This window comes from Papaver somniferum, chromosome 9 (assembly GCF_003573695.1).
Source record: "Papaver somniferum cultivar HN1 chromosome 9, ASM357369v1, whole genome shotgun sequence".
Lineage (NCBI taxonomy): Eukaryota > Viridiplantae > Streptophyta > Magnoliopsida > Ranunculales > Papaveraceae > Papaver > Papaver somniferum.
In genome coordinates this window covers 59,979,633-60,004,775 of record NC_039366.1, presented here as the reverse complement: position 1 = coordinate 60,004,775, position 25,143 = coordinate 59,979,633, and the positions used below count along the sequence as shown (strand labels likewise).

Below are 25,143 nucleotides of genomic sequence, written 5' to 3'. Positions count from 1 at the left end.
ATTTTCTTCTGGAATTCCGTTGAGAAATTTATATTGATCAGCCCGAAACACCCACCCGCGAGGGTCGTTACCATCACAATATGGAAGATTAATCCGAATTGATCGACCCCGAAAATTATGTTAATCTACAGGAAATAACAGTTGGGGTTGGGGTTGATGTGGTGGATATATAGGTTGATGTGGTGGTGGATAAATCAGTGGCTGTTATGGGTGATAAAATGGCTGGCTGTTGTTGTGGAGGATAGATCGGCAGTTGTGGTGGTGGATGTATAGGCAGTTGTTGTGGAGAGTAATGTGGCGGTTGTGGTGGAGGGTAAGGTGGTGTTTGTGGTTGTGATGGAATGATTTGATCTAATTTCGTTTGAATAGATAGTACATCCGCCTTGAGAGAAGCCATAGAAGTTTTTGAATCTTCTTAGTCATCGTCTTACTTGCTTCTTTGTGATGTAGATGGTGATTCCTTGGAAGAACTACTGGATTTCTCAACAGAACCGAATTGCACAGGATTCAGATTTATGCCAGGAATTAACTCCTGATACCAATTGCTAGGATCTTGCTTGTTAACCCAAAACTAAACTAACATTGTACGACAATTTAAGAGAATAACATAATAATTTTTTCATAGTTTCATTACAGGAGCAAACCCTTAATATATAGAGGTTTTTGGTTACAGTTACAGATAACTGAAATACTAAATATCTGACTTTACGTACGTACAACGTACTTTGGGTTTGTAACAAGCAACAAGAAAAGCAAGGAAACCTAGACAAAAAAAAATGAACCTGTCCATATTCTTCCAATTTTAGGTTATAAATCTACACGGAGAGTTTAAGTTCATGAATATTAAGTTTATCTAAAGAAGGTATGTAACTCAAATCTATTTCAATGAATTCAAATTTATTTTTTATGAGTTTTTTATGATTCATCTTTGTTATAGTATTTTGCTAATTGCGTATTTAGAGACCTAATTGGAGACTAAAGGTATGATTGTAGTACTTTGTAATTTGTAATTAGGTTTTGAAAATTTTAATTTTCAAATAGGGTTTAATTGTTAACCAGGTTTTGCAAGTTGTAAATTGAGTTTAAATAAATTGATTTGAATTGATTTCTTTGAATTTGGAATTGATTAATTTGAGTTGGATTGTGGTTAATTTTATGTTTCTATAGATGGATATGTTTGTTGTACATGTAGAAGATATAATTTCTGTGTATGAAATTGGGTTTACAAAATTTATTTGAATAGATTAATTTAAATTTGGAATTGGTTGAATTGAGTTGGGTGGTTAATTTTATATGTCAAGAATGGATATGTTTGTTGTAAATGTATAAGACATAATTTGTGTGTGTGTAATTATGAATGTTTATGGAATTATAGAATTTGGAACTATGAATATTTATGAAATTATGATGTATGTTTGTAAAGTTCATTATTTTTATATTGTGGTTTAAGGGTTACTCTATTAATTATGAAACTTTTATTTATCGTGTGCACAGATGTCGAAGCGATTAACGTTGAGATATGTTTGGGGCAGAAAGATGAATAAGAAACAGATATCTAAAGCTGGTAAGGATCTTGAAATAGTCCATACTGTTGAATATGTGGAGGTCTTTGTTCCCGGGTAAGGGAGCTACCGTGTACTGGAAGATGATAAGACACACGCTTCTACATATATTACGTTTGCAGGAGATCCAAAATCCAATTATGCACACCGTGGTTCCTGCTGCTCTCGGTCATTGCTAGTATATCGTTATTACAACACACAGTCCAAGGGTTAATACATTATTGAAATGGCATGATGGTGACGTTTATTGATCATGGAATTAGTAAAAAACCTCACATTCTTTGATAGATTATCTTGTTGAGCGTTTTTGGGATACAACAAAACACTTTTCACTTACCCTTTGGTGAGATGGGGGTTCACACCACTTGATTGGGTCATGTTGACAGGATAGAGTGGTGTTGGGGATGATATTCCGTATGAACCAAACAAGTACAAATTTGAATATGTCCGTGAGCATTTTTCCCGTGAGATACAAGATCCTTCGCTTTATCGAAAAAGTGTGTCCCATCGTGGATTTTAAATGAAATTACAATTACATTTTTAAGCACATATTTCAAAAAAGATACGTTAGTTGCTGCTGAAGATGATAACAAACTTTCTGAAGAGTAGCAACTACCTTTTTTAAGTATGTTTTGGGACAATTTTTCTTTTCTAATAAAAAGAATTATATTGATGATGGATGGTTAGTGTTTTTGAGGATCTTAATGCACTTGGCACATATGACTGGGGTAGTGCTGATTTTTCGAGATTGTATTCGACACTTGGCTTATTTGGTAGGGGACATAAAGCACTAAGCGGTCCCTTCCAAATATTATAGGTAAATGCCTATCCCTTATTCATTTCAATGTTTGTTTGTTTGGTTGGTCGTTATTACAGAATAGTTTTGGGGTACGAATGAATATCTGGATATATGTCGACCAGATGTCGCAACGAGTGATAAAGAACAAAGGTGTCCTAGAAATTCTGGGAGGAGGGTAAAGAAGAATACTATTGATATTATTCGTTGTAGGAATTTACTTAATTAGCTGATTGAAGAACAAGTGACATGGAGATCCTAGAAATCTTCCAGACATGTCTGTGGATCTGATATTGGATGCACGGTGGCGGAGCTCTCAGACTCGAGAGTTATATTTACTTGGATTGGCGTTGCGAGTTGATAATTCCGTTTTATATGAGCATTATTACTGAATACAAATAACATCTTTCTTTATTTTATGATACTTATTTAAATGATAACATACTTAGTACATGCATATTCCCTGGATAATTGTACATCATAACATGTACTTGGGACATCGGTGGCCATCCTACCTTCGGAGTTCCTTTAAAACCACTTGTTTGTATTGGGAAGGTCGATAGTCAACAAGCAAATCTTTTGAAAGAAGGTAGTTGGATTGATGCAACGATCATAGTGCAAGTTGTTATGTATGATGTGTACATACAGTATTGGCGACATGTAACTAACTTCCAGAAATATGTGATCAATCCTAATTGGGAAGTCGGAGCATTGGGTATGCTGGTGACCTTCACAATCACATGATTGAAGAACCTGCTGAACTTATACTCATTCCGCCTTAACAACAATTATCATACCTAAGTTCACGACCAACTTTATGTTGTAAAGTTCACAATAATATATGCTAATGTCATTTATTTTTTGCATGACAGACCGAATCTTACACATATTTTTAATAATATGCCGATTTTCTCAAGAATTTCACAAATTTACATTAAATAAAATGAAGAAGAAGATGAACGCTCTTATGGCTAAAGATGCTAAAATACAGGGACTAAAAAAACTGGAACCACATGTTGGAGGCACAACTATCCCATTTCCATAAGCAACAACCACCCCAGCCTCCCCTTAAATTCGGTGCTTTTTCCTCAAACTATGCCAAAACAAATTTGGACTCCAATGAGTCAGGCATCAACATCAACAATGTCATCAGTTAATCCCTCTCCGAGAATGCCTATACCTTTTATCCCACCACGATCGGTTCCATCCAATCTGGATAAAGATAGTATGAATGTCTAATTTTGTATGACTATTAGATGGCTTGTCTTACATGTTATGTCTTATCTTTGTTGTATAGTCATTCCAACAATGGCTGGTCTTATCTGTTAGGGAGTAGTCATTTCAAATTTAACTTATTAATGCTTTCTTAAACTTTTTTTTCATGCTATTGTCATTCAAACTGATATTTTTTTGTCGTTTTTTTGTCTATATTTTATCGTTGTTGTTGTGTGTATTCTTTTATCGTTGTGCCTGTCCCGGCAGTGGTGCCAAAACCTTGGTAGGCTTAGAAACCTACGATTGTAAACCGTAAGTGCACGACGTCTATAACGCAGACAATTGCAAATACTGGTCGATCTTACGGGGAGTTTGATTGGTGAAACTAAACCTCTAAGGTTATATTAATATTAATTAAAACGAATTGAGTTGTCGATACGACAACGATATGGATGATTATCCTAAAGAAAGAATATTAAAAGGAAATATAAAGATGAACTAGGGCTTCGAATCCACCGCCTAAATCCATAGAAATTCCTTAGTTTGATATAGTAGTTATCTTTTCAATCAAGGAGCTATAGAGGTGCTTGCCTCAAACTACCTTGAAGATGTGATATAATCACTTGCACAAATGGATGAATTAACCTCAGCTAAAATGCCAATCCCAGCATTTCCTATTTGTTTGAAGAATAGATAATCACATATTGAACTAAATCATTTCATATACATGCTTGAATACATAACAAAGCATTGTTTTAACTACCATGGATGCTTCACGTACAAGGTGAAAGTAAATTGCTAGTATTTAGAGATTAAATCATGTTTTTCATTCAAAACCCCATGAAGAACAAGTAAATCAAACCAAGAAAATCTTAATTATTAAAGGGTTTCATCGCGGCCTTAGCAGAGAGTTTTAGAACATAAGAAAAATACTGAACTTAAAACCTAAGCTACTACAACTTGCACCGGCTATTGTCATTCAAACTGATTTTTTTTAATTGTTGTTGTGTCTATTCTTTGCACTGTCCCTTACTCAAATAATTTTTAAAATACCAAGAGTGTGTAGTCGTATCAAGACTGAAACACTAGCCTTTTTTATACTTAAAAATGGTCTCGGATTTTCGTTATAAATTGAAAACTCAATCTCTTAAATTATACAAAACAATATGGTTCTTCTTCTAATAATAATAGTCTCTTCTTCTTCTAATTACAATGGCATACTACGAGAATACCGGTTACTATTCTTCTTCTTCTTTTTCTGATAATAGTTTCTACTCATCATATGAAGATTCAGTCACAATTCGCCAAAATAACCTAGCAGTCAGTTTGGGAGTCCTTGTTACAAATGTAAACTGGCCTCGTACTCGTACATGAATACCAAGACATCGTGAGGCAGGAGCTATACTTCTCTGGAGAGATTACTTTTCCGAGAACCCACACTTTACACCTAATGTATTTCGTGGAATATTCAGAATGCAACTAGATTGGTTCAACCGAACAGTGGCAGATGTTGTTTCTGGAAATCTTTATTTTATTTTTTCAGAAAAAGGATGCTTTTGGAGTTCTTGGATTAAACCCTCATCATCAATCTGAATGTTAGCATACGGATGTGTGACAGATTGATGAGTACTTATGCATTGGAGAAACCACTATTTTGGAAGCTACTCGTAGGTTTTGTAAGACGATTATAAAATTGTATGGGGATAAATATTTGTGCGAACTAACTATAAGTGATGTTGAACTGTTGCTTAAGCAAAACAAAGATAATAGGATTTCCATGGATGCTGGGAAGTGAAGATTGCATGCATTGGAAATGGGATAAATGTTCGTCGGCTGAATCAGGGGTTTACACCGCTTATAAAGGGAGCAAAATTATTGTTTTGGACGTAGTGGTGTCATATGATCTCTGGTTTTGGGATGTGATTTTTGATATTCCCGGCTCAAACAATGATATTAATATGATGAACCATTCATATATATTTTGAAGTCTTATCAACGGGAAGTAGCACCAGTGAACTTTGTGGTAAATGGACATTCATATGATACGGGACATTATCTCAGTGATGGCATATACCTAGATTGTTACTATTGTGATGTCCGTAAATCATCCAGATTCAAAGAAAAAGCAAAAAAAAAAAATGATGCAAGAGGGTGCACAAAAAGATGTAAAGCGGGGATTTGATGTCCTGCAACAAAAATTTGCAATAATCAAGCAACGTGCAAGAATATGGAATCCAGATGTGCTTGCACATATCATGAAAACTTGTATTATATTACATAATATGATAGTAAAGGATGAGCATCTACCCAGTGACTAGCCACATGTATATGAACAACATAACAACCCAGCACCGATCACTATATTGAGAGAGCATTGTCATGAATTTTCCCAAATAAGAGCTGAGCAACGTGGTCGTGCGACGCGCAATAAAGAGACACATTTTCGCTTGCATAGTGAGTTGACCGAACACTTATGGTCAGATTATGGAGAAAATTAAGATGTTGGAAACCAAGATAATATGTTTTGTGGATATGTTATTACCAAAATTAAAAGGAGTACATGGATTATGGAGTATGTAAGAAAGATACATATTTGGTAACTTTATTATTTATAGAAACGTTTAAATAAAATAAAAATAAAAAAAATTGTGGATTGATTTAGTAGATTTGTTTCCTATCGAAGAAGATATCATTTAAGATTTTAGATTAGTTATATTTAAAAATAATTTTATCATTTTATAAAACACTAAAGGGTAATTTTATAATTATAAAACACTTTATTATTTTGAGAGTTTGACTAAAAAATATGACTATAAATAAAAGCTGGACAGTATTTTAGGACAAACGAAAATAGAATAGAGGACAGAGGGAGCATTAAAATACAATTAAACTACTAAAACTATTAATCACTTATTAATTATAATAATTAAGGTTTCAACTAATCTGGCTACGATTTAAGCTTTGTTTCTTTTACTCCACATTATGTTTGTCTTTCGAAATTCGATGTACTCTCTTTGTACATCATCCAATCTAGAGACATCCATCATCAATACGTGAAACTCTTCGTCCACTACTTGCTTTGCGTCGAGTCTGTCTTTCCATGTTTGTTTTGTGGCAGACTCAGCTTGTTTTGCTGCAAATTTGACTTCTCTTTGTGCCATCTTGAATTTTGATTATTCTTGGTAATAGGTATTGAAAAATTGTTGTTTAATAATTATTTACATCATTTCCTCTTGGGCATCGGATTTTGCTCTCCCTGTTTTCTTGAGTTGTTTCGCTATCTTTCTTTTTCATCTTACGGTTATATGTGTTAGCCAAGTCTCCGATGTCGGTTTTTTTACTAGAGTCGTCTTGAGTTGTTGGTTCTTGTCTTTCCCCGTCTTCCCCGACACTCTGATAACCTTCCACAGCATGAGTCGAATCGAACAGAAATGTCAATCGTTGTGAATATTTTATATTTTCTAACATGATTTTGTAGCACTCTTGGTGCTTAAAATTTTTGTCACCATTGCATTCCTGGAACCGCTTCCTTACTTCTTCAAGTTGTTATTGTTTTAAAAACATTTTAGTGCATGCACATGTAAATAATTATTAATAAGGGTTCAAAAAATAAAGATTACTTAACATCCTTTTATGACCCTATCCAGTTGGATATTCACCTTACATTTCTATTTCTTTTACAGATATCGTTTTTGTAGGTAGGACTTCTTTCATTTCATCTTTGATGTGAGTCCACAATACCTGTTCTGATTGACCGGTTCCAATAGCAGAATATTAAGATATTAATAAATTAATTTTACACATCGTTATGTCTTCAATTGTTGAAAAATTTGGACCACGTGGTACTGGTGCCATAACTCTAAACAATTTGAAAGACGAATGATATGAAAGTAGTAAAAATTTTCTGATACACAAACTAAATGAATTAGTAGTAGCGATGAAATGCTCAACAAATTTATATATATATATATATGTATATGAAAGATATCTGTTGCAATAAAATCAAAAGTTCAAAAATATAAAAATATTAAAACGGTTGAAAATATCCATCAATGGTAGAAAATACAGATACTACCGTTACCCCCATATGGACTTATAACGTCTGTCCCACACAGGCAAACATTATCACCACATCTGATATTAGGCGGATGTATTATGAACGTCTGGCGGGGAGGATGTTATATCAACGCCCCACACAAGAGAACATTATAAAGACGCATGATATCATGCGGAGATGGTACTCTCGTCTAGTGGGGAGGATGTAATATATTCTCCCAGTTCAGGCATATTTTACAACTTCACTCCACCATCAGGCGGTTGTCTTCATATGTGCCTGCATGCAAATGCTAATTATATCACCGCCTATTGTCAGACATACACAATACGAGCGCTGAAGGAAATCTAGTTTTGGTCAGGATTTCAGACCAGATTTTGTCCCAAATCCTAGAAAACCCGACCAAATTTGGTTATCCTCCATATTACTGCGATTAGTTTGACTAAGCTTGGTTTTTCTCCATGATTGTGGACACTCTTAGTTAATCAATTTATGGTGAACCAAAAACCTCAAGGAACCAAAGCAGGTGAACTAACAACCTATACGGATACAAAAAAAAAGAAAAAAAAACTAGTTGTTACCGCTCTCAGCTACACAAAAATCTGAGATGCAAGAAGGGGAGGAGAAGGTAACCACCAAACATTTAAGTGGTTTCTTTATGGCATAATAACTAGTAAGAGAATGAGCCACAACATGCACTCTTTGTTGAATGTAAACATGACTTCATCCAAGCCCTAACATTGGCTTTAATCTGGTTGATGATTACAAATGAGGTAATCAGTTGAGGTCCTTAGCTCATCAATGAGACGCTTTTCGTTACTCAAAAGTATACTCATATTCCTTTGGAGGATTACACATTTTTAACTCAAGAATTCACAGTCCAATTCAAATATCTAAATCTTGAGCACATGAATGCATAAATTGTAAATGAAGCAATAAGTTTATGGATAGAAATATTTCAACCAACTTTAAAAATTTAATACCAAGATACGACAATACAGTCAAAGTTAGAGTTGACGTGGATCTCTCATTTTCACTTCTAAGAGGTGGGAGTGGAATACTATTGTAGGAAAAAACTCTTGAGTGAGATATCATTGGGAAATTCAACTTAGAAATATTTGTGAAAAATGTTTAGTCATTGATAATAATGATGAAAAATGCTTGATAACTGCACATCAATGATATCTGGATAGTCTTAATGCTGAAGAATATGCTGCTTATGAGAGAGAATCGGGAGTGGAACAAGAAATGGGTCCTTGGGTACATGTGACAAATAATCATACTTTTATAGAAGAAGAAGAAGAAGAAGAAGAAGAAGAGGAAGGAAATCAGGATAATGATACTAGACAGAACAAAAGGATGAGAAACTCAACACTCATCAGCCATCTTCCAACAATCCATATGACCTTCATGTTCAGGGCCCAATCATATCCGCTACAACTAATGAAGCTAGTACGAGTATGAACAATTCTGTAAATATGGAGATGAACATTTATGAATCAGCGATGGTATCATCTTTGGAGCCCACACGAGAAAATCAGATGAAACCTGCTCTCCAAGTAATATCTCTTAACTTTAACTCTGCTTCTAGTTTAAAATTTTATCTTTTTTCATTTCCGAATAATTATATATATTTCTGTAGGGTTCAAACTTTCTACAATTTTCTCTATATTTCCTGTTTTAGAGTAAAGATGGAAATTTGATGCGAATCGGAAGCGATTGAAAGATGATGAAATTGCAGCGGAATGATAACCAAATAAGTGATTAATAAATTGGGTAGAAATAATATAAATTAGTTGATCTTCAAAGAAATATCCTAAAGGGTTATTTGGTTTTTGGTACTCAAGTTTTGACCATAACCTGAGTTTGGTCTAACATTTGTCCACCCTTTGCGTTTGGTCTAAAGACCAACGCTGACCTGCATTGACCACGTTAAACTTTGACTTCTGTTAAGTAATTAAAACTAGACTTAACCAAGTCAAAGTAAGTAAACATTGGTATTTGGACCAAACACAAAGGCTGGACAAATGTTAGACCAAACTCAGTTTTCGGTCAAAACCTGAGTACCAAAAACCAAATAACCCTATCCTAAAATCTGCAGGTTATTTAGACCTCGTGAATTCACGACGAATAACGACTATAAATATGAGATTAGTATTCAAATCTCGAGGTAAACCCAACAATGAATAAAAACCAAAATCAATAAACTATGAAAGTAATATAAATCTCCCTTCATCAAAATTCTTGAGTGGAATTTTCAAGGACTGGACAAAAGATTTACAAAAGATCAACTGTAGGTTTTAATTAAAACCAGTCCCCTAATTTGTTTTTTCTCTTTGATATCAAGCTAAACAAAATAAAATGATTGCTCTTGCCAAATCTGTAAATTATTGCAATCATGTGTGTATAGATAGGGTTGGCCTAGCTGATGGTCTTCTCATAATGTGGAAGGATGATATTCAATGTGAAATTCAGGATGTTTTAAACAATGTTATTCATTTTTTGAGTCACCATGTAGATTTAACAATTTAACGTCACTTTTCCGTTCCAGTAAGAGATATTAAATGGGCGATGTATAATTCGGGTTGCAACACATATTTTGGAGACAAATCTTTAGGTGTGGTGCATATTCCGAACATTATAACAAATTTGTGGCACTAGGCAAATTTAGATTCTGTTGATGAATTTTTGGCTACAATAGTGAATTTTGTGTCACGAGGCAGATTATAGATCATAGTGTCATGTTTAGCCTCATATGCATATTTTTTAGTCCTATTTACGTTATTGTCATTGTGAAGATTTTTAGTGATAGCAAGGAAAAACTTCTTCATGAAACGGATTTTTGGGCCAAATGCAAATTTTGGATCTTTACAAGCTACAAGATTGATATTGATCGTCCGAGTCATATTCAAAGGAAACCTGTTTTGAGGCATATTCATTTTTTTTTGAGGCATACTCATTCATTATACTATCTAGGGTGGGTTTATAAGGGGTGTCTAAAGGTACTGCAATTACCTATATATCCTTAAACAATTTAAATTATTAGAGTGCCTTTATCATCAAAAACCTAAAATCAAAAATCAAAATAAACTTTAAACTCAAACATCTTGGACTCAAATTCAATCAAGAAATTGATCAAGCCAAGCAAACACGAATCAAAGTGAGCGATGTTGGAGTGCGAAATCCAAATCTCAATTGCTTTTATATGTATTTTAGAATGTATGTGTAACAAATCCATCTTGTTTTTGATTGATTTTATTTTGTTTGATCGATAAAATATGATTTCAAAGATGAAATTAGGGTTTTCAGAAGATCAGTTCGGCTGATCTTGGAGTATCAATTTTGAGCCAAACCTAGTGTATGATTTAGAGAAACACTATGTTCGGCTAATGCGACTTTGCTAGATTTTGTTCGAATCAGCCGAACCAAAATTCGTCAGTTACAGAGTGAAGTTCGGCTGATAACTTTTCAGCCGAACCTCAGTTTTTTGAAAATATACCTAGGTTTGGCTGATAACTTTTCAGCCGAACCTCAGTTTTTTGAAAATATACCTAGGTTCGGCTGATAACTTGTCTGCCGAACCTAGGTATATTTTCAAAAAACTGAGGTTCGACTGAAAAGTTATCAGCCGAACTGTTCATCTGGTTAGTAGATCTGGGTTTTAAAAATTAAATTTTTTGACAGATTCAACTTATAAAAAGAAATTAAACCTCGCATAGAAGTCTACCTATGATTTGAATCACACATTTTGGTCACTTCTAATCATTAAAATCTCAAAATTCAAAACCCAAGTTTGTTTCACTTCTTCTTATTCCTCTCAAGAATCCCAACTCTCTCACATAAATTTGATTTATCTACAAATTCACCACTAATAATATAATTTTTAATAATATAAGAATCCCAACTCTTAAAATTCCTAGCTAATCAAATCTAATCATAATCATTAACACCAATTATGTAAGGGTAGTTATGCCATTATCAAAAAGGGTGGATAAGGAGTGATGTTATTTTTTATTTGGTGACCCTATTTTGGCATTGTTTAGTATGCCTCAAAAAATTTCAGTATGCCTCAAAACAGGTTTCATTCAGAGGATACTAGGTCACCACATGCAAAATTTTGGGCCCCGATGAAAAAGATTACAAGATTTAAAAAAAAACTTACACATTGAGACATGTTTTAAGGATATAGTAGCAAATTTTGAGTCTATTCAGTTAAAACTTAAGATAGAAAATCAATCAGACAACTTGGATCACTTAATAAATACTCCGTCTGTCCCATTACTAGGTGACCTATTTGATTTTAGATTTTGTCCCACTAATAAGTGACCTATATCACTAAACAAGGAGATATTTCTAAAATTATCCTTTTAGTTAATTACAAAAAAATATAAGAAATATGCATAATTTGATAGGCATGTTTATATTCGTTACGTAGGTGTTTTAAAATGCTTTTCAGTGGTACGAAGTTTGCGAACATCCGTGGAGTAGTTTGAGAGATAAATTATTTCTAAATTTCACTAGTTATTATCCATAAGAGTATAATTGTAAAATATGTTTAAAAATACTTTTTTCATTGCTTGCCTTAAGTATTGTGCAAACTTAAACTAGGTCACTTAATAGTGGGACGGAGGGAATATTGGGTCATGAGAAAGATCTCAACTATAGGGATAGATCTTGAGTTACTTAAGCGAACATTATCACAGTAATATCGATGATACCATATGTGCTTCCAACAGTGTCCAGTGCCACATATATATTCTCGATAAAGGAAACTTGGAAAAATGCCCCAATACGGGGTGCAATGTTGAAAATCTGTCCCAATATTTAAAAATTTAGAAAAATACCCCATTTCGTCAAAAACTCAGTTAAGTCACATGTGTGAGCCCACACACACGCGAATAGAAAGACAAATACATCCCACAAAATTCACGATTAAGGGTTCAAAATCCAGGATTGAGGGTTTAGGGTTCATGTTTAAGGTTCTGGTGGTGGAAGCGTCGGTTTCAATGGTAGTTCTGGTGGTAATGATGGCTTTACACATGTGACTTAACTGGGTTGGATGTCAAAGTTAACGGAATGGGGCATTTTTCCAACTATTTTTAACGTTGGGGCAGATTTCCAACATTGCATCTCATATTGGGGCATTTTCCATAAATATTAACCGATGAAAACCTATTTGACCATTACATTATTGTTATTTTTTTTCATTTAGTTAATATCGTTAAATTTCAATAAACAAGATAAAAATTATAGTATATCAATGATAGTAGATTGCTCTCAAAATGAACAGTCCTAAACAATTTGACTGTACGATCACTAGAAAAAGAAAACCTCAAATATCTTAGAATCTACCATTTGTTAGGAATCTTCTGATGTATTCAATAGTTCAACTTCAGAAGGACCTAAAGAACACAATAACAGGAGGGCTGAAAAGCCCCCCCACCCCCACCCCACCCACACCCCCGGCCACCCCCATAAACCAAAAGGATAACAAAAATAACTTCAATTAGAGCCCCTAATATTTCTGTCTGTTTTGGCCTAAACAGGTGCGTCAAATGTTTAGTTGTTACAAATTACCAATCAAACAATAATGCTGATATTGTACAAGTGTACATTTGCAAAATAATACAAACCACAAAGTATGCTTCCAAGAAAAGAAAAGAAACAAAGTAAATAAAAGACTCAAAATACCCAGTGATGCTATTTTTTTTTGTTTTTTGAAATAGTACAATCGTTTTCTAAATAGTCAATTTCCTAGACTCGAGAAAATTCTTCATTTTACGTTCGCACGATGATATATATTCCAGAAACGACTTGAAGTCGGTATCCTTGTAAAGCTTTGGGTTTTCTTCGTCAATGAGTTTTGGTGAGGGTCGAACCATACTGTCTAAAGGTAGGCTGTGCAATGACGCGACAGATATCCTGTACCGTAAAGAATTGACAAAAACCCTATGCAACACACTCTTGTATCTTCCATTACTAAAAATCTGTTCCATCCATACAAAAAAAAAACTCAATCAACTAATCCAATATTAGTTTCAATGAATCGTATGATTCAAGTTTGAAGTAATTAAGTTTTAGTTCATTACCTCAACATGATCACCGATATTGACCACAAAAGAACCCCGAATCGGATCAATAGTAACCCATTTGTCTTGGTGTTGTATTTGAAGTCCTTGAGCATCGTCTTGAAGCAGTAATGTCAGGAAACCGTAGTCGGAATGCGGTGGCATACCAAGGGTTAGATCAGGTTCAGGGCATGCAGGATAGCAATTCATGACCATGAGCTGGCTCCCATCTTCGAATTGCTTTAAAACGTCGTCTTCATACTTGTCATTAGCATCGCTATCATTTGTCCGCCTAGTACCGCCCATGTCGTCACTAACCAACCCTAAGGTTTCTAGAATAGCTTCCATGAGTTTTATGTACAAACTATTTGTTTGTCTTGAGTAAGAATGCACTGTCGACCTGATTAAGATGTGATGATGATATTTTGATCGAGTCACAAGAGAACTAGTTAACAACTGTTTAACTTTACAGCTGCTTATATCGAATTAGTGTAATGTAGTTGGCCAACCTGAATTCAAGAAGACAAGAAGGCCACTGAGGAAGAACATCTGATAAAGGCTTGCACATGAGTTTCAAGAAGTCTCTCCAGCAGAAAACACCATCTTTGTTTTGATTAAAACTAGTTCCGTATCGAACAGGTTCACGCATATCAGCTGACATATATTTTGACTTCTCTTCGAAAGGAAGATCGAAAAATTGTTGAGTAACGCTTATTATGTCACGTAAAATATCATGAGGAATACCATGGTTTATAACCTACAAAAAAACAAACGTACTCCATCGTTATCATTGAGTTTCAGCTCTTAATACAGAATGTAACTAAACGTTTTAAGACCTACCTGAAAGAAGCCATAATTTTCGCAAGCTTCTTTGAGTGACTTAAGAACTTGGGGTCTTTCAGAACCTTGCAGTTTGTTGAAATCTATGATTGGCAACTTCAGATCAAGATTTGTTGTTTTATATTGATCTAGTCCAGCAACTTCTAAAACGGGACGTTCGTTAACCGGCAAAACATACTTGTCAGGAACTTTAGTAATCCCATTGTTGCATACATGAATAACTCCTTTCTGGTAATCTAGCTCTAGTAATTCGGGATCTCTTTTGCACGCCAAATCCATTCCCGTGGTTTTCATGTGTGCGCGAGAGAGATAGAACTTAAGTGCAATGTTAGAAAAATCAAGCAGGAAAAATAAAAAAAAATGGTGAAAGCAATAGAGGCCCGTAAATGCATGTAACTAATGAAAGATGAGATTTTGTGGTGATGAAGTAGCATTATTCGGGAGGTCCTTTTTATAGTAGGAAACGGAATAACTATAAGCTACTGAGAGTACTATACACTGTAGGTTTGGATTTGCATGCCAAGAACAAATATTGGTTGAAAATTTTGACCAAGGCTATTATATTAGAAACTCAAGACCACATAATTAGAAATTTTTTTTTTTTGATCGAAAGAGAAGATATATTGAGATAAAAGAATGTACAAGGGGTTCTACCAGAGGTAGATTGAAGAAAGTAAAAGAACAATAATCAAATTACAAGAAGATAGAATCCCAGGTACGCAAAATTTGAAATTGAGAAGATTGTAGGTGACCTGCTGCTGCTGCCCAAGCTAGAACTAAGGATTTTACAGACAAAATTAAATCATCATCCGTTTTGTAGAGATATTGTTCCTCAAATCGTCTACAGTTTCTTTCATTCCAAATGGTATGGACAATCGCAGCTAGTATCGAACCCCATATATAATTCTTTGACTGAGAAAAGTAGCCATAATGCCAACTGTCTGCCAAGGTTCTCATGGAACCAAGTAAAACCCATACCCAACCTGTAATAGGCAGAATACTCGACCAAATCTTGTAAGCAATCTTACAATGTAAGAAAAGATGTTCCTGTGTTTCTACACCAATGCTACACAGAACACAGGAATTATAAAGATCCATACCTTTATGTTGCAAGATGTCAATTGTATTCAGTCGTCCGTGAATCAAGCACCACATTAATATATTAACCTTAGGTGGAATTGCTGGTTTCCAGACGAACAAGTGAGGAAAATGATCAACTCCAACTTCTTCCATTAACTTAGCATAAAGGGATTTGACAGTAAAAACTCCCGTGGAATGAAGTTTCCATCTACGTGTATCAAGAAGACCATCCCGAACTGGTGGGCTATCCCCTATTACAGTAAGAAGAGTAGCGAGTTCTTGCACCTCTGAATTTGTAAGGTCTCGCCTGAAATCAAACTTCCATCCACCTTCTAAAGATATCATGGCATCCACAGTTATATTTTTATCCCGGGAAAGCTTAAAGATGTTAGAATAAGTTTTTGCAAATGACGAATCCCCACACCAAATGTCATTCCAAAAAGAAATTAAGCTCCCAGAATGTAAATATAAAGTAGAATTCATACACACAAGATCAGCAGTTTCCGCAATGGCTCGCCAACAAGAGACACCATAGGTCTGGGTGATCTTTCCAGGGGACCAATATGAGTACTCAGATCCATATTTATCAACTATTATCTTGTACCAAAGCTTGTTCTTTTCAACACCAAACCTCCAACACCATTTTGCAAGTAAAGATAAATTCATTAATCTAAGATTGCAAACACCTAGGCCACCTCTTTCCTTAGTTGCACAAACCAAATCCCAGTTAACCAGGTGAGAAGTCTTAACACCCTCTTTGTATTCCCATAAGAAGTTGCGCATCTTCTTCTCTAGGATTTTAATAACTGAAATGGGGGCTTTGAACAACGATAAATAATACGTGGGAAGAGAGGATAAAATGCATTTAAGAAGAACAAGCTTACCTCCCTTTGATAAAGAAATACGTCTCCAGACGGATAATCTAGCATCAAACCTCTCTATAATTGGGTCCCAAGTTCTTTTCGAACCGGACCTAGCACCTAGCGGCATTCCCAAATACTGAAAAGGTAAACAATCTATTGCACAACCAAATTCCTCAGCCCACAAGGATAAGTTTGATACTTCCCCAACAGAGATAAGCCTTGTTTTAGAAGTGTTTACCTTTAAACCTGCAATGTACTCAAAACATTGTAAAGCTGAAAACAGGTTATGTAACTCCTCTTTGTTATTGTCAATAAAGAATATCGTATCATCGGCATAATGAAGGTGATTGATTAAGATACTTGCAGGTGTAACTGAGAAACCACTAAAAAGATTCTGATTGGCTGCTCTGTCTATGTATCTTGAAAAACCCTCCATCGCAATGTTGAACAATAGAGGAGAAACAGGGCATCCCTGTCTAACGCCCCTTGTACTGGTAAAATAACCGAAAGAGGAACCATTAATTAAAACTGAGAATGACGAAGTAGAATAACAAAACCTCAACCAGTTGCGCCACTTCCTGCTAAACCCCATCTGAATAAGCACAAATTCTAGATATTTCCAATTTATTCTATCAAATGCCTTTTCAAGATCAATTTTGCACACAATCCCTGCATTTCCAGACCTTAGCCTAGAATCTACCAACTCGTTGGCTATTAAGGTACCATCAATAATTTGTCTGCCTTCAATATATGCACATTGCGCTGGGGAGATGAGCTTATCTAAGACAAGTTTGAGCCTCATGGCTAGAACTTTTGCAATGATCTTGTATATACTGGTAAGGAGGCATATAGGTCTACAATCCTTGATTGTCTCAATGTGGTCTTTTTTTGGCACCAGAGTAATGAAAGTAGAATTGTGCTTAGAATTAATATTACCTGTTGTGCAAAATTCATTCACAGTAGCCATGATATCCTCTTTGATGAAATGCCAACACTTTTGGAAGAAGAGTATAGGAAAACCATCTGGACCCGCGGCTTTATCATTTCCTAAGGCCATGATGGCATGAGTGACCTCTTCTTCAGTAAAATCAGCGTCTAAGATAGAAGCCTCTGTAGCCGTGATTGAATCAAAATGAATCCCTTCTAAAACAGGCCTTATGACTTCTTCTTCAGTGAACAGTGTTTTGTAGAATCCCACTATATGATCTTGTAGCATCTTCCTGTCAGACACAAGAAAATTACCGATGTATAGTTGCCTAATTCTGTTGTATCTACGTCTAGCAGAGGCATTACTGATGAAGAAAGAAGTATTACGATCTCCCTCTTGAAGCCATTTGGTCTTTGATTTGATTTTCCATGATGTTTCCTCCATTTTAGAAATCCTTTCGAATTCAGCTTTATTTTGTAGATGCACATTCCGTTCTTCTTCAGTGAGGACATTGTCTTCGGCTAGCATATCTAGAGATTGAATATCCGAGAGAATAGTCTTTAACTTGCTGCTGGTGTGACCAAAAACTTCCTTGTTCCATACTTTTAGATTTTCTTTCTGTGCCTTTAGCTTTAACCAAAGCACAGTACTAGGTGTACCTGCAAAACAAAAAGATGACCACCAATCTTGTAGTATTTGTAAGAAACCATTCTCCTTGAACCACATAACTTCAAACCTAAAAGGACTAGGTCCCCAAGAGGGATCAGAGATGTCTAGAAGGAGGGGGATGTGATCAGAAGTAGGTCTGGATTTGGCTAATTGGGTGACAAAAGGATAGTGTTGTTCAAAAGATGGGGAAATAAGAAACCTATCTAATCTGCACATAACCGGGTTTGATTGACCATTCGACCAAGTGTATCTGGCACCCTTCAGGGGTAGGTCAATGAGGTCATGTTCAATAATAAATTTGTTGAACTTCCTCATACTTCTGGAAATCTTCTTACAATTCTTTTTTTCATCACACTTAGCAATTGTGTTGAAGTCTCCCCCAATGCACCATGGAAGATTAATCCAGTAACTACAAACATTATCGAGTTCTAGCCAAAATTCACTCCTTTCCACTGAGTTGTTTGGCCCATAAACATTTGTAAGCACCCACTGGAAATTATCACTCTTATTAGAACAGAGGATTGAAAGCGTATACTCACCCACAAGTGAATCAGTGACATCCACGAAATCCTTATCCCAAAGAATTAACATGCCACCTGAACTTCCTATAGATTGTTGAAGAGTCCAACCCACATTCTTGAAACCACAAATTTGCTTAATGTCCCAAGATGAGCACTGCATCATTTTGGTCTCCTGAAGTATAATGATAGGAGCTCTAATCAACTGCAACATTTTGTGAACCACCGTACGCCTACTTCTTGAATTTAAACCTCTGACATTCCAAGTAAGTATTTTGAGATTCATTTGAAACAGAATTTACCCCTTGATGTTACTGCCCGCTTGGTTCTAGAGGTAGGAGAAGAAACCACCTCAATAGTCATACCAAGTCTTTTTAGTTCATTCCGCAACTTCCTTGGTATCACCTGTTGTGAGTCATTCACTAAATGAATACCAGAACAATCATCATCTGTGATGTCTGCTGCTGCTGAGGTTTCTTCTGCGGCTGAGATGTCTGCTACTGCTGCTGAGTTATCTGCTGCTGCCGGCTCAAAGCCCGGTGGGTATTCACTAGATGATAAAAAAGAGTTCTCCAGACCCAATAGGGGTAAAGATATTTCCGTTCTTCATGCACAGGTAGAATGTCTACACCATCAATGCTGATAAAGGTTGAACAGCAAAATCTTTATGTATTTGCTTCTTTGTTGGCAGGGAGGGAATTGGTTTCAGTACAGGGCCTGATTTTGATACCTTAGAGAATAGGTACTTCCTTGTATGATTTTCCAGTGATGGGAATCCAATACCAAGTGTAACACCCAGCGCAAATAGACGATTGACTTCAGTTGTTAACCAGGATGGTATCGCGATGTGAAGCAATTTCTGCTTATTATTTGGTAACAAAACCGCTGTCTGTGGGTTATTGTAAGTGTGTCTGTTTGGTCCTATATTTGCAGGGCTTTGACTGATAGTTGGTTGAAGGTGAAGAGATGTAGGTTTAGGGTATTGAAAGTGATTATTGATAATGGATTTGAGGTATGTGGTTGGGTATCTTTGAGATTTCTGCTGTCTCGAAACCAATAATGTATCAATCTTTTCTGCAGACTGAACGTCTACAGAAACTTCTGGGACAGAAAGTTTAAAAGAAGCATTATGGCTTACCGCAATACATGCATCCTTTAAGTCCATGTCAGCAGCCACATCAACTGCTAGTGCAGATTCCTCTTCTGTGTCATCCTCTATTTCCATGTCAGCAGCCACATCAACTGCCAGTGCAGTTCCTTCTTCTGTTTCATTAACGGAAATATCAGATACACGGGTTAACATATCAGTATAGTTAACTTGTTGCCAAACTTGAGCCATGGGTTTGAGCTTGGGTTTCCTCTTTCGGTGTGCTTTCCTAGTCCTCTTTTTCCTCCTTGACCTGAGCTGTGCAGTTTCCGTACTAGGAATACCAGATTTAATATCCGTGGTATTAGCAATAGAATCCATTGACTGAGAAGATTTCCTGCATGTATCCGATATAATATTGAAATTCTGGCGAAACTTTCTTTTCTTGGCTCCGTTAATATCCCGTAAATCATGTGAGTCTGGTATGCAGTTGGATGAATCTTGACTTTCAGACGGTATGATAAGGAAACTACAGTCAGCATGGGAGGACCTTCCGTTAATTGCGATATGAGCATTAAACATTTGATTTCCAGTAAAGATCTTGATTACTCGTGGGATAGAATTGATGCCATTCACATTTCTAATCTTCATACGCATGGCCTGGAGATTGGTAAGCTTAAGGGTATTTTTATCGATCATAAGCAACTCACCACAGAGTTTACCAATAGCATGAATAAGTTCCAGAGACCAATAATGAAATGGTATTCCAAAAATTTCAAGGTTGAATTCATAATGATGCACAGCCGCACTGCCCCAAATCTTGTTATGCCATCGGAATACAGAATAATGGACATTGTTTACTGTGAACTTGAACTCTAGATATGCCCTGGAGAAGTTTTCATCGACATAGAATATAGCCTGTGTGGAATTAATTGGAAACAGCTCAAATGAATTCGAAACATGTAACTCAATGGATAGTAATTTCCCAATATTGGACCATGATTTGACCTTAACAGAGGATGAGATGATGAAAGCCTTATCCCATTTTCCTAAGTTTGTAGGATTATGATCTACTTGGATAAATTTTCCATATCTGGAGTTTTTTGTTTTGATAGAGAATGGTGCAGCATTCCAATCACAGGGAAATGGTGAAAGAGTTTGCTTGGGATGATGTTTTGTCTGGGTAGGTTTCAAATTCTGAGAGAACAGAGATTGGGCATAAGTAGTGTTTGATCTGGTGAAATTCTCAAACCGAGTTGGATGTAAATGTGTAGTTAATGGCTGTGGCTTATGTTTTGAAAGAGATGATGAATAATTGATGATGGATTCCATTGCAGCAGCCATTTAAAACCAACCTTCAAATCGTTCTCCGGATGGGATGTAAAAAGAGACAGGGTAGGATTTAGGGTTTGGCCTAGATAAGAAAATCTGGAGATAATATCCATGAGCATTGGAGAGTTTCAATGCGCTGAACCATTTTTGATTATTTTCATGTTTCCAGACTTTTCTTCCCAGGTCTCCATTTTTTGCTGCTTCAAAGAATAACTTCTGCAAATCAATGGCTAGTTTATTGGTGAAGTAACCTATCAGTTTTCCATTAGAATGGAACTCTGTAAGAGTAATGGGGGAGGCTGGAATGGATTGGCTACAGGTTACCCTAAAATATTTCCTATCAATTTTGATGTAACGATGTTCTGAGGACATGGTTTCTACAGGATCTAAAGAGTCTAAGGCTTCAAAGCTAAGGGATCTAAGGGGACTTATCACTAACTGGGATCTAAGGGGACTAATCACTAACAGGGGTGAAGAATGCTAAGGTTCTGGATAATGGAGGAGAGAATGGATGAGAGAGAATTAGAAAATTAGTCATATAAGCACAGTAGTTATTAGTCCTCCTAGCCTCCTGAACAACTAGAAGGTCTTATTAACCTTTCAAAGCAGAGAGTACATGCTGGAATCCGAGAATACTGCAAATAAGCTACCGCCAAATAACATCCCAATGTGCATCAAAACAACAATAGAATCACCATGTAAAATCTCAACAAACACCTGTTTTATAATTGTAACTCTTGTACAAATGTTTATTTTCACATCTTACTGAAACCGTTTACCCGTTTGATCAATCTTACTGATATAAGATTTTCTCAAACCTATTCTTTCCCCCGTCGATCTTGGTTGAATCCCATAATGTTGGAGGCATGTTAACTAATTTAATTAGCCGCCCTAATTTAAATTATGTTCTATTTTTAATTATTAACTTTGTACCTCTTTAGACGTTCACGTTATGTCTAAGCTAAAATTCGGGTTTTCCCATAAAATTTGACCCTGTAGGTCGTCTTGACTCTTGCTTTTCCAAGGACTGGATCAGAGGATCTTCCACAGTGGGCGTTGCCAGCCTCAAAAACCGATTTCTGAGTCCAACTATGACGAGCTCGGTCAAAAACTTCTGGTGACTCTGGTCCCATCTCAACGTTTTGATCTTTCGATTTGGAAAATATGGAAATCTTCGATCCAGGTCACCGTTCGATTGGACTCTCGGACGACTTCCAGACGTATTTGACTACTTTTTTCAACTTAGAAGATTTGAAGTCCACAATTCTATCAGCGGGTTTGATTGAAATCTGAAAGTGTCCGGTAATTTAACGACCAATGTTCTCCACCTAGTGGTTAGATACTTATAGATCCCATGGTCGTGTTTGGCAGCCTTGATATCCTAATCTAGGTTGGGTTATCCCTTAAATAACCGTATATTGTGTTTGTGTGGGGTGCTTATTCCATGTTAAGATAAAGAATAGTGTATCCTACCTAAATTTTAGGAGGTTAAAAAGGTGGGGTTTTGGAATTCCATGTAAAACCTGGAATACCTTAATCATTTCCTGGTTAGACAGTTATTTTTATAACTACTTTTTTTATTTAAATATTCCTTATGCTCAAAACCATAAATTTATATGGTTTAGTTTTTTATTTTATTTTTAATTAATTAATTTAGCTTGTATACAAGTCTGTTGACAAACAACGTACTACATTAACCCAATGTGGAAAACAAACACCATTTAGAATAACCATTGCCATGATAGTCTTGGATAAACCAAGAAATACCCTAACCTGGACAACATTTTTCATATCCAAGCTGCCAAATAGACCCATATGTTTTTTCGGTCTCCCGTCTCTTGTCCATACTAGTAGACTAGTAGTTTTTTGGTTCATTTAATGTAACTGAAATGACAAAGTAATTTGAGTCCCGCGAACCGAACCGAACTCAAAAAAGCAATTCAAATCTTTCTGTAATTTAGTTGCTATGCATAAAACGCAAACATGCTTTTAGATTTACATTTGAAGTCTGAAATCATCTCGGATTCTTTATATAAAAGAAACCATACATCTCCATAAATTACAACGAATCAAGAAGACAGTAGTGGATCGGCACTTGAAGAGTTCTTTTGGGTTCCTTTGAGACACGACAGAACCCAATAAACAAATCCAGCAGAGAAGAAACTAATGAACCAGGCATTATTGTAAATGACCATAAATGCTTTGGGTACCGAATGTATAACTTCAACCTTATGCAAGAATCCAGGTATCACAGGCAAAATACCGACGGTTAGTGCAGCTATTGCTGCTAAATTGTATCCACCAGTGTAGTAATAAGTACCTACAGGATTAGCCGAATACAAAGCATTGATGTTTAATTTGGTACGACGAAGAATGTAGTAATCGGCCAGTATAATCCCTCCAATCGGACCTAATAAAGCTGAATATCCAACGAGCCAAGTGTACACGAAACTCTCACTCGATTTAAGAAGTCTCCATGGCTGACAAACAATGCCAAGAAGTGCGGTTAAGAGCGCTCCTCTTCTGAATGTGAAAATGGAGGGACTTAGATTGACTAAAACATTTGCAGGTGCGACAACATTGGCAGCGATATTGGTGGTAATAGTAGCAAGACTGATACCAACAATAGCCAGAATCATAGTAACAACACCTCCGATTCTCCCTAGAAGTTCAATTGGATTGGAGATTACATGACCAAATATTACACTAGTAGAACAGGTGACCGCAAGGCCAACAAAAGTGAATGCTCCCATGAAAATCGGAAGTCCTGCCTGACCGAGAATTTGATCGGTCTGTGATTTTGCATACCGGGTGAAATCCGGTATATTTAGTGCCAGAGGAGCCCAAAAACTTATATTTGCAGTCAGAGAAGGAAAAAAAAGAGCCCAAAACTGAGAACTGGATAAACTTGAAGATAATGAAAACATATGGCTAAAACTACCTGCATTGATATATGCCCAAACAAGTAACGCAGAAGTTAACACTATCAAAATTGGAGCTGAATATTTTTCAAGTTGTCGAATTCCATCCATTCCTCTCCAAACAATTCCTAACTGAGCTAACCAGAACACAATAAAACAAGAGAATTCAAGTGGAGAAGTACTGAGCCATGGTAAAGATTTCGCGTATGCAGATAACTTGATTGATTCCGGCAACAGAAGGAAAATTGCTTCACCGCCAATCCAGGTTTCAATACCATACCAACCGCAACCAACCAAAGCTCGAAGAAGAGTCGGTATATGAGCACCATGGATTCCGAACGCCGATCTAGCAAGTACGGGAAATGAAATACCGTAACGAGTACCCGGATCGCCCGTAAGAACTAAAGGGACTAACAGAATGATATTGGCTGCCACCACAGTTGCTATTCCTTGCCACCATGACATTCCAAGGTCAACTAAACTTCCCGCTAAGTAATAAGCAGGAACACCTACTACTAGTCCTATCCAAAGACTAGCCATTTCCCAGCCAGAGAATGTTCTTTGATCTTGTGTTGTTGGTTTAAGATCATTGTTGATAAGATCTGAATCTGGATCAAATTCTTTGAATTCATTAGATCCAACTTCCTGGGCAGAGTTTTTTGATGCCATAACAACTGAAAAAGAAGAAAAATTCCTACATTTTTTGTGATATACGAGATGATGTGGGGTACTTGTAATTGACTTGCTAGTTGTGCATAATTGAGAGAAGTGAGGTTTTAAATTTGATGATGATTTTTGTAGGTGTGCAGATGAAAGGGAGATTTGAGGTTGATGAAGATGAAGGGTTAGACATTTGGACACCATGATTCCAAAGATTCAGTTCAGAATTACTTGGAATCTGGGATGACATACACTAGACTGAGAAACTCTTTTTGTTTTCTTTTGCTGAGAGTGATATGTGAAGGAGAAGAATATATACCAACTGATATGAGAGGTTGAGCTTTTGTGACTTGTTTCTATTTGATCGTTGGAGCTAATGTTGACAAAATTTTAAGAAGTTTCATGGTGATTACTATTTTAAAAATGCATTATGTACTGGATTAGTATATAATATTAGCTGAAGCACCCAAATCAATGAGATCTCACCTTAGATAATAATTAGATGTGTATGTAACATGCACATACCACCCCATGGGCACATGTTAAATCA

The 25,143-nt window shown here is 36.0% G+C and overlaps 2 protein-coding genes across 2 annotated transcripts; both read right to left on the bottom strand.

Moving 5' to 3' along the window:
- Positions 1 to 13,365: 13,365 nt before the first annotated feature.
- On the bottom strand, positions 13,366 to 14,814 carry LOC113312000 (protein DMR6-LIKE OXYGENASE 2-like). The gene is made up of 4 exons (XM_026560777.1): positions 14,536 to 14,814; positions 14,205 to 14,452; positions 13,717 to 14,095; positions 13,366 to 13,614 (listed from the first exon to the last, which is right to left on the bottom strand). Exons 1-4 carry the CDS (start codon positions 14,812 to 14,814, stop codon positions 13,366 to 13,368), a joined length of 1,155 nt encoding a protein of 384 aa, XP_026416562.1.
- An 8,133-nt stretch (positions 14,815 to 22,947) lies between these two features.
- Positions 22,948 to 24,932, bottom strand: LOC113314059 (purine-uracil permease NCS1-like). The gene has a single exon (XM_026562836.1). The coding sequence runs from the start codon at positions 24,795 to 24,797 to the stop codon at positions 23,082 to 23,084; it is 1,716 nt and encodes a 571-aa protein (XP_026418621.1). The 5' UTR covers positions 24,798 to 24,932; the 3' UTR covers positions 22,948 to 23,081.
- Positions 24,933 to 25,143: the final 211 nt, after the last annotated feature.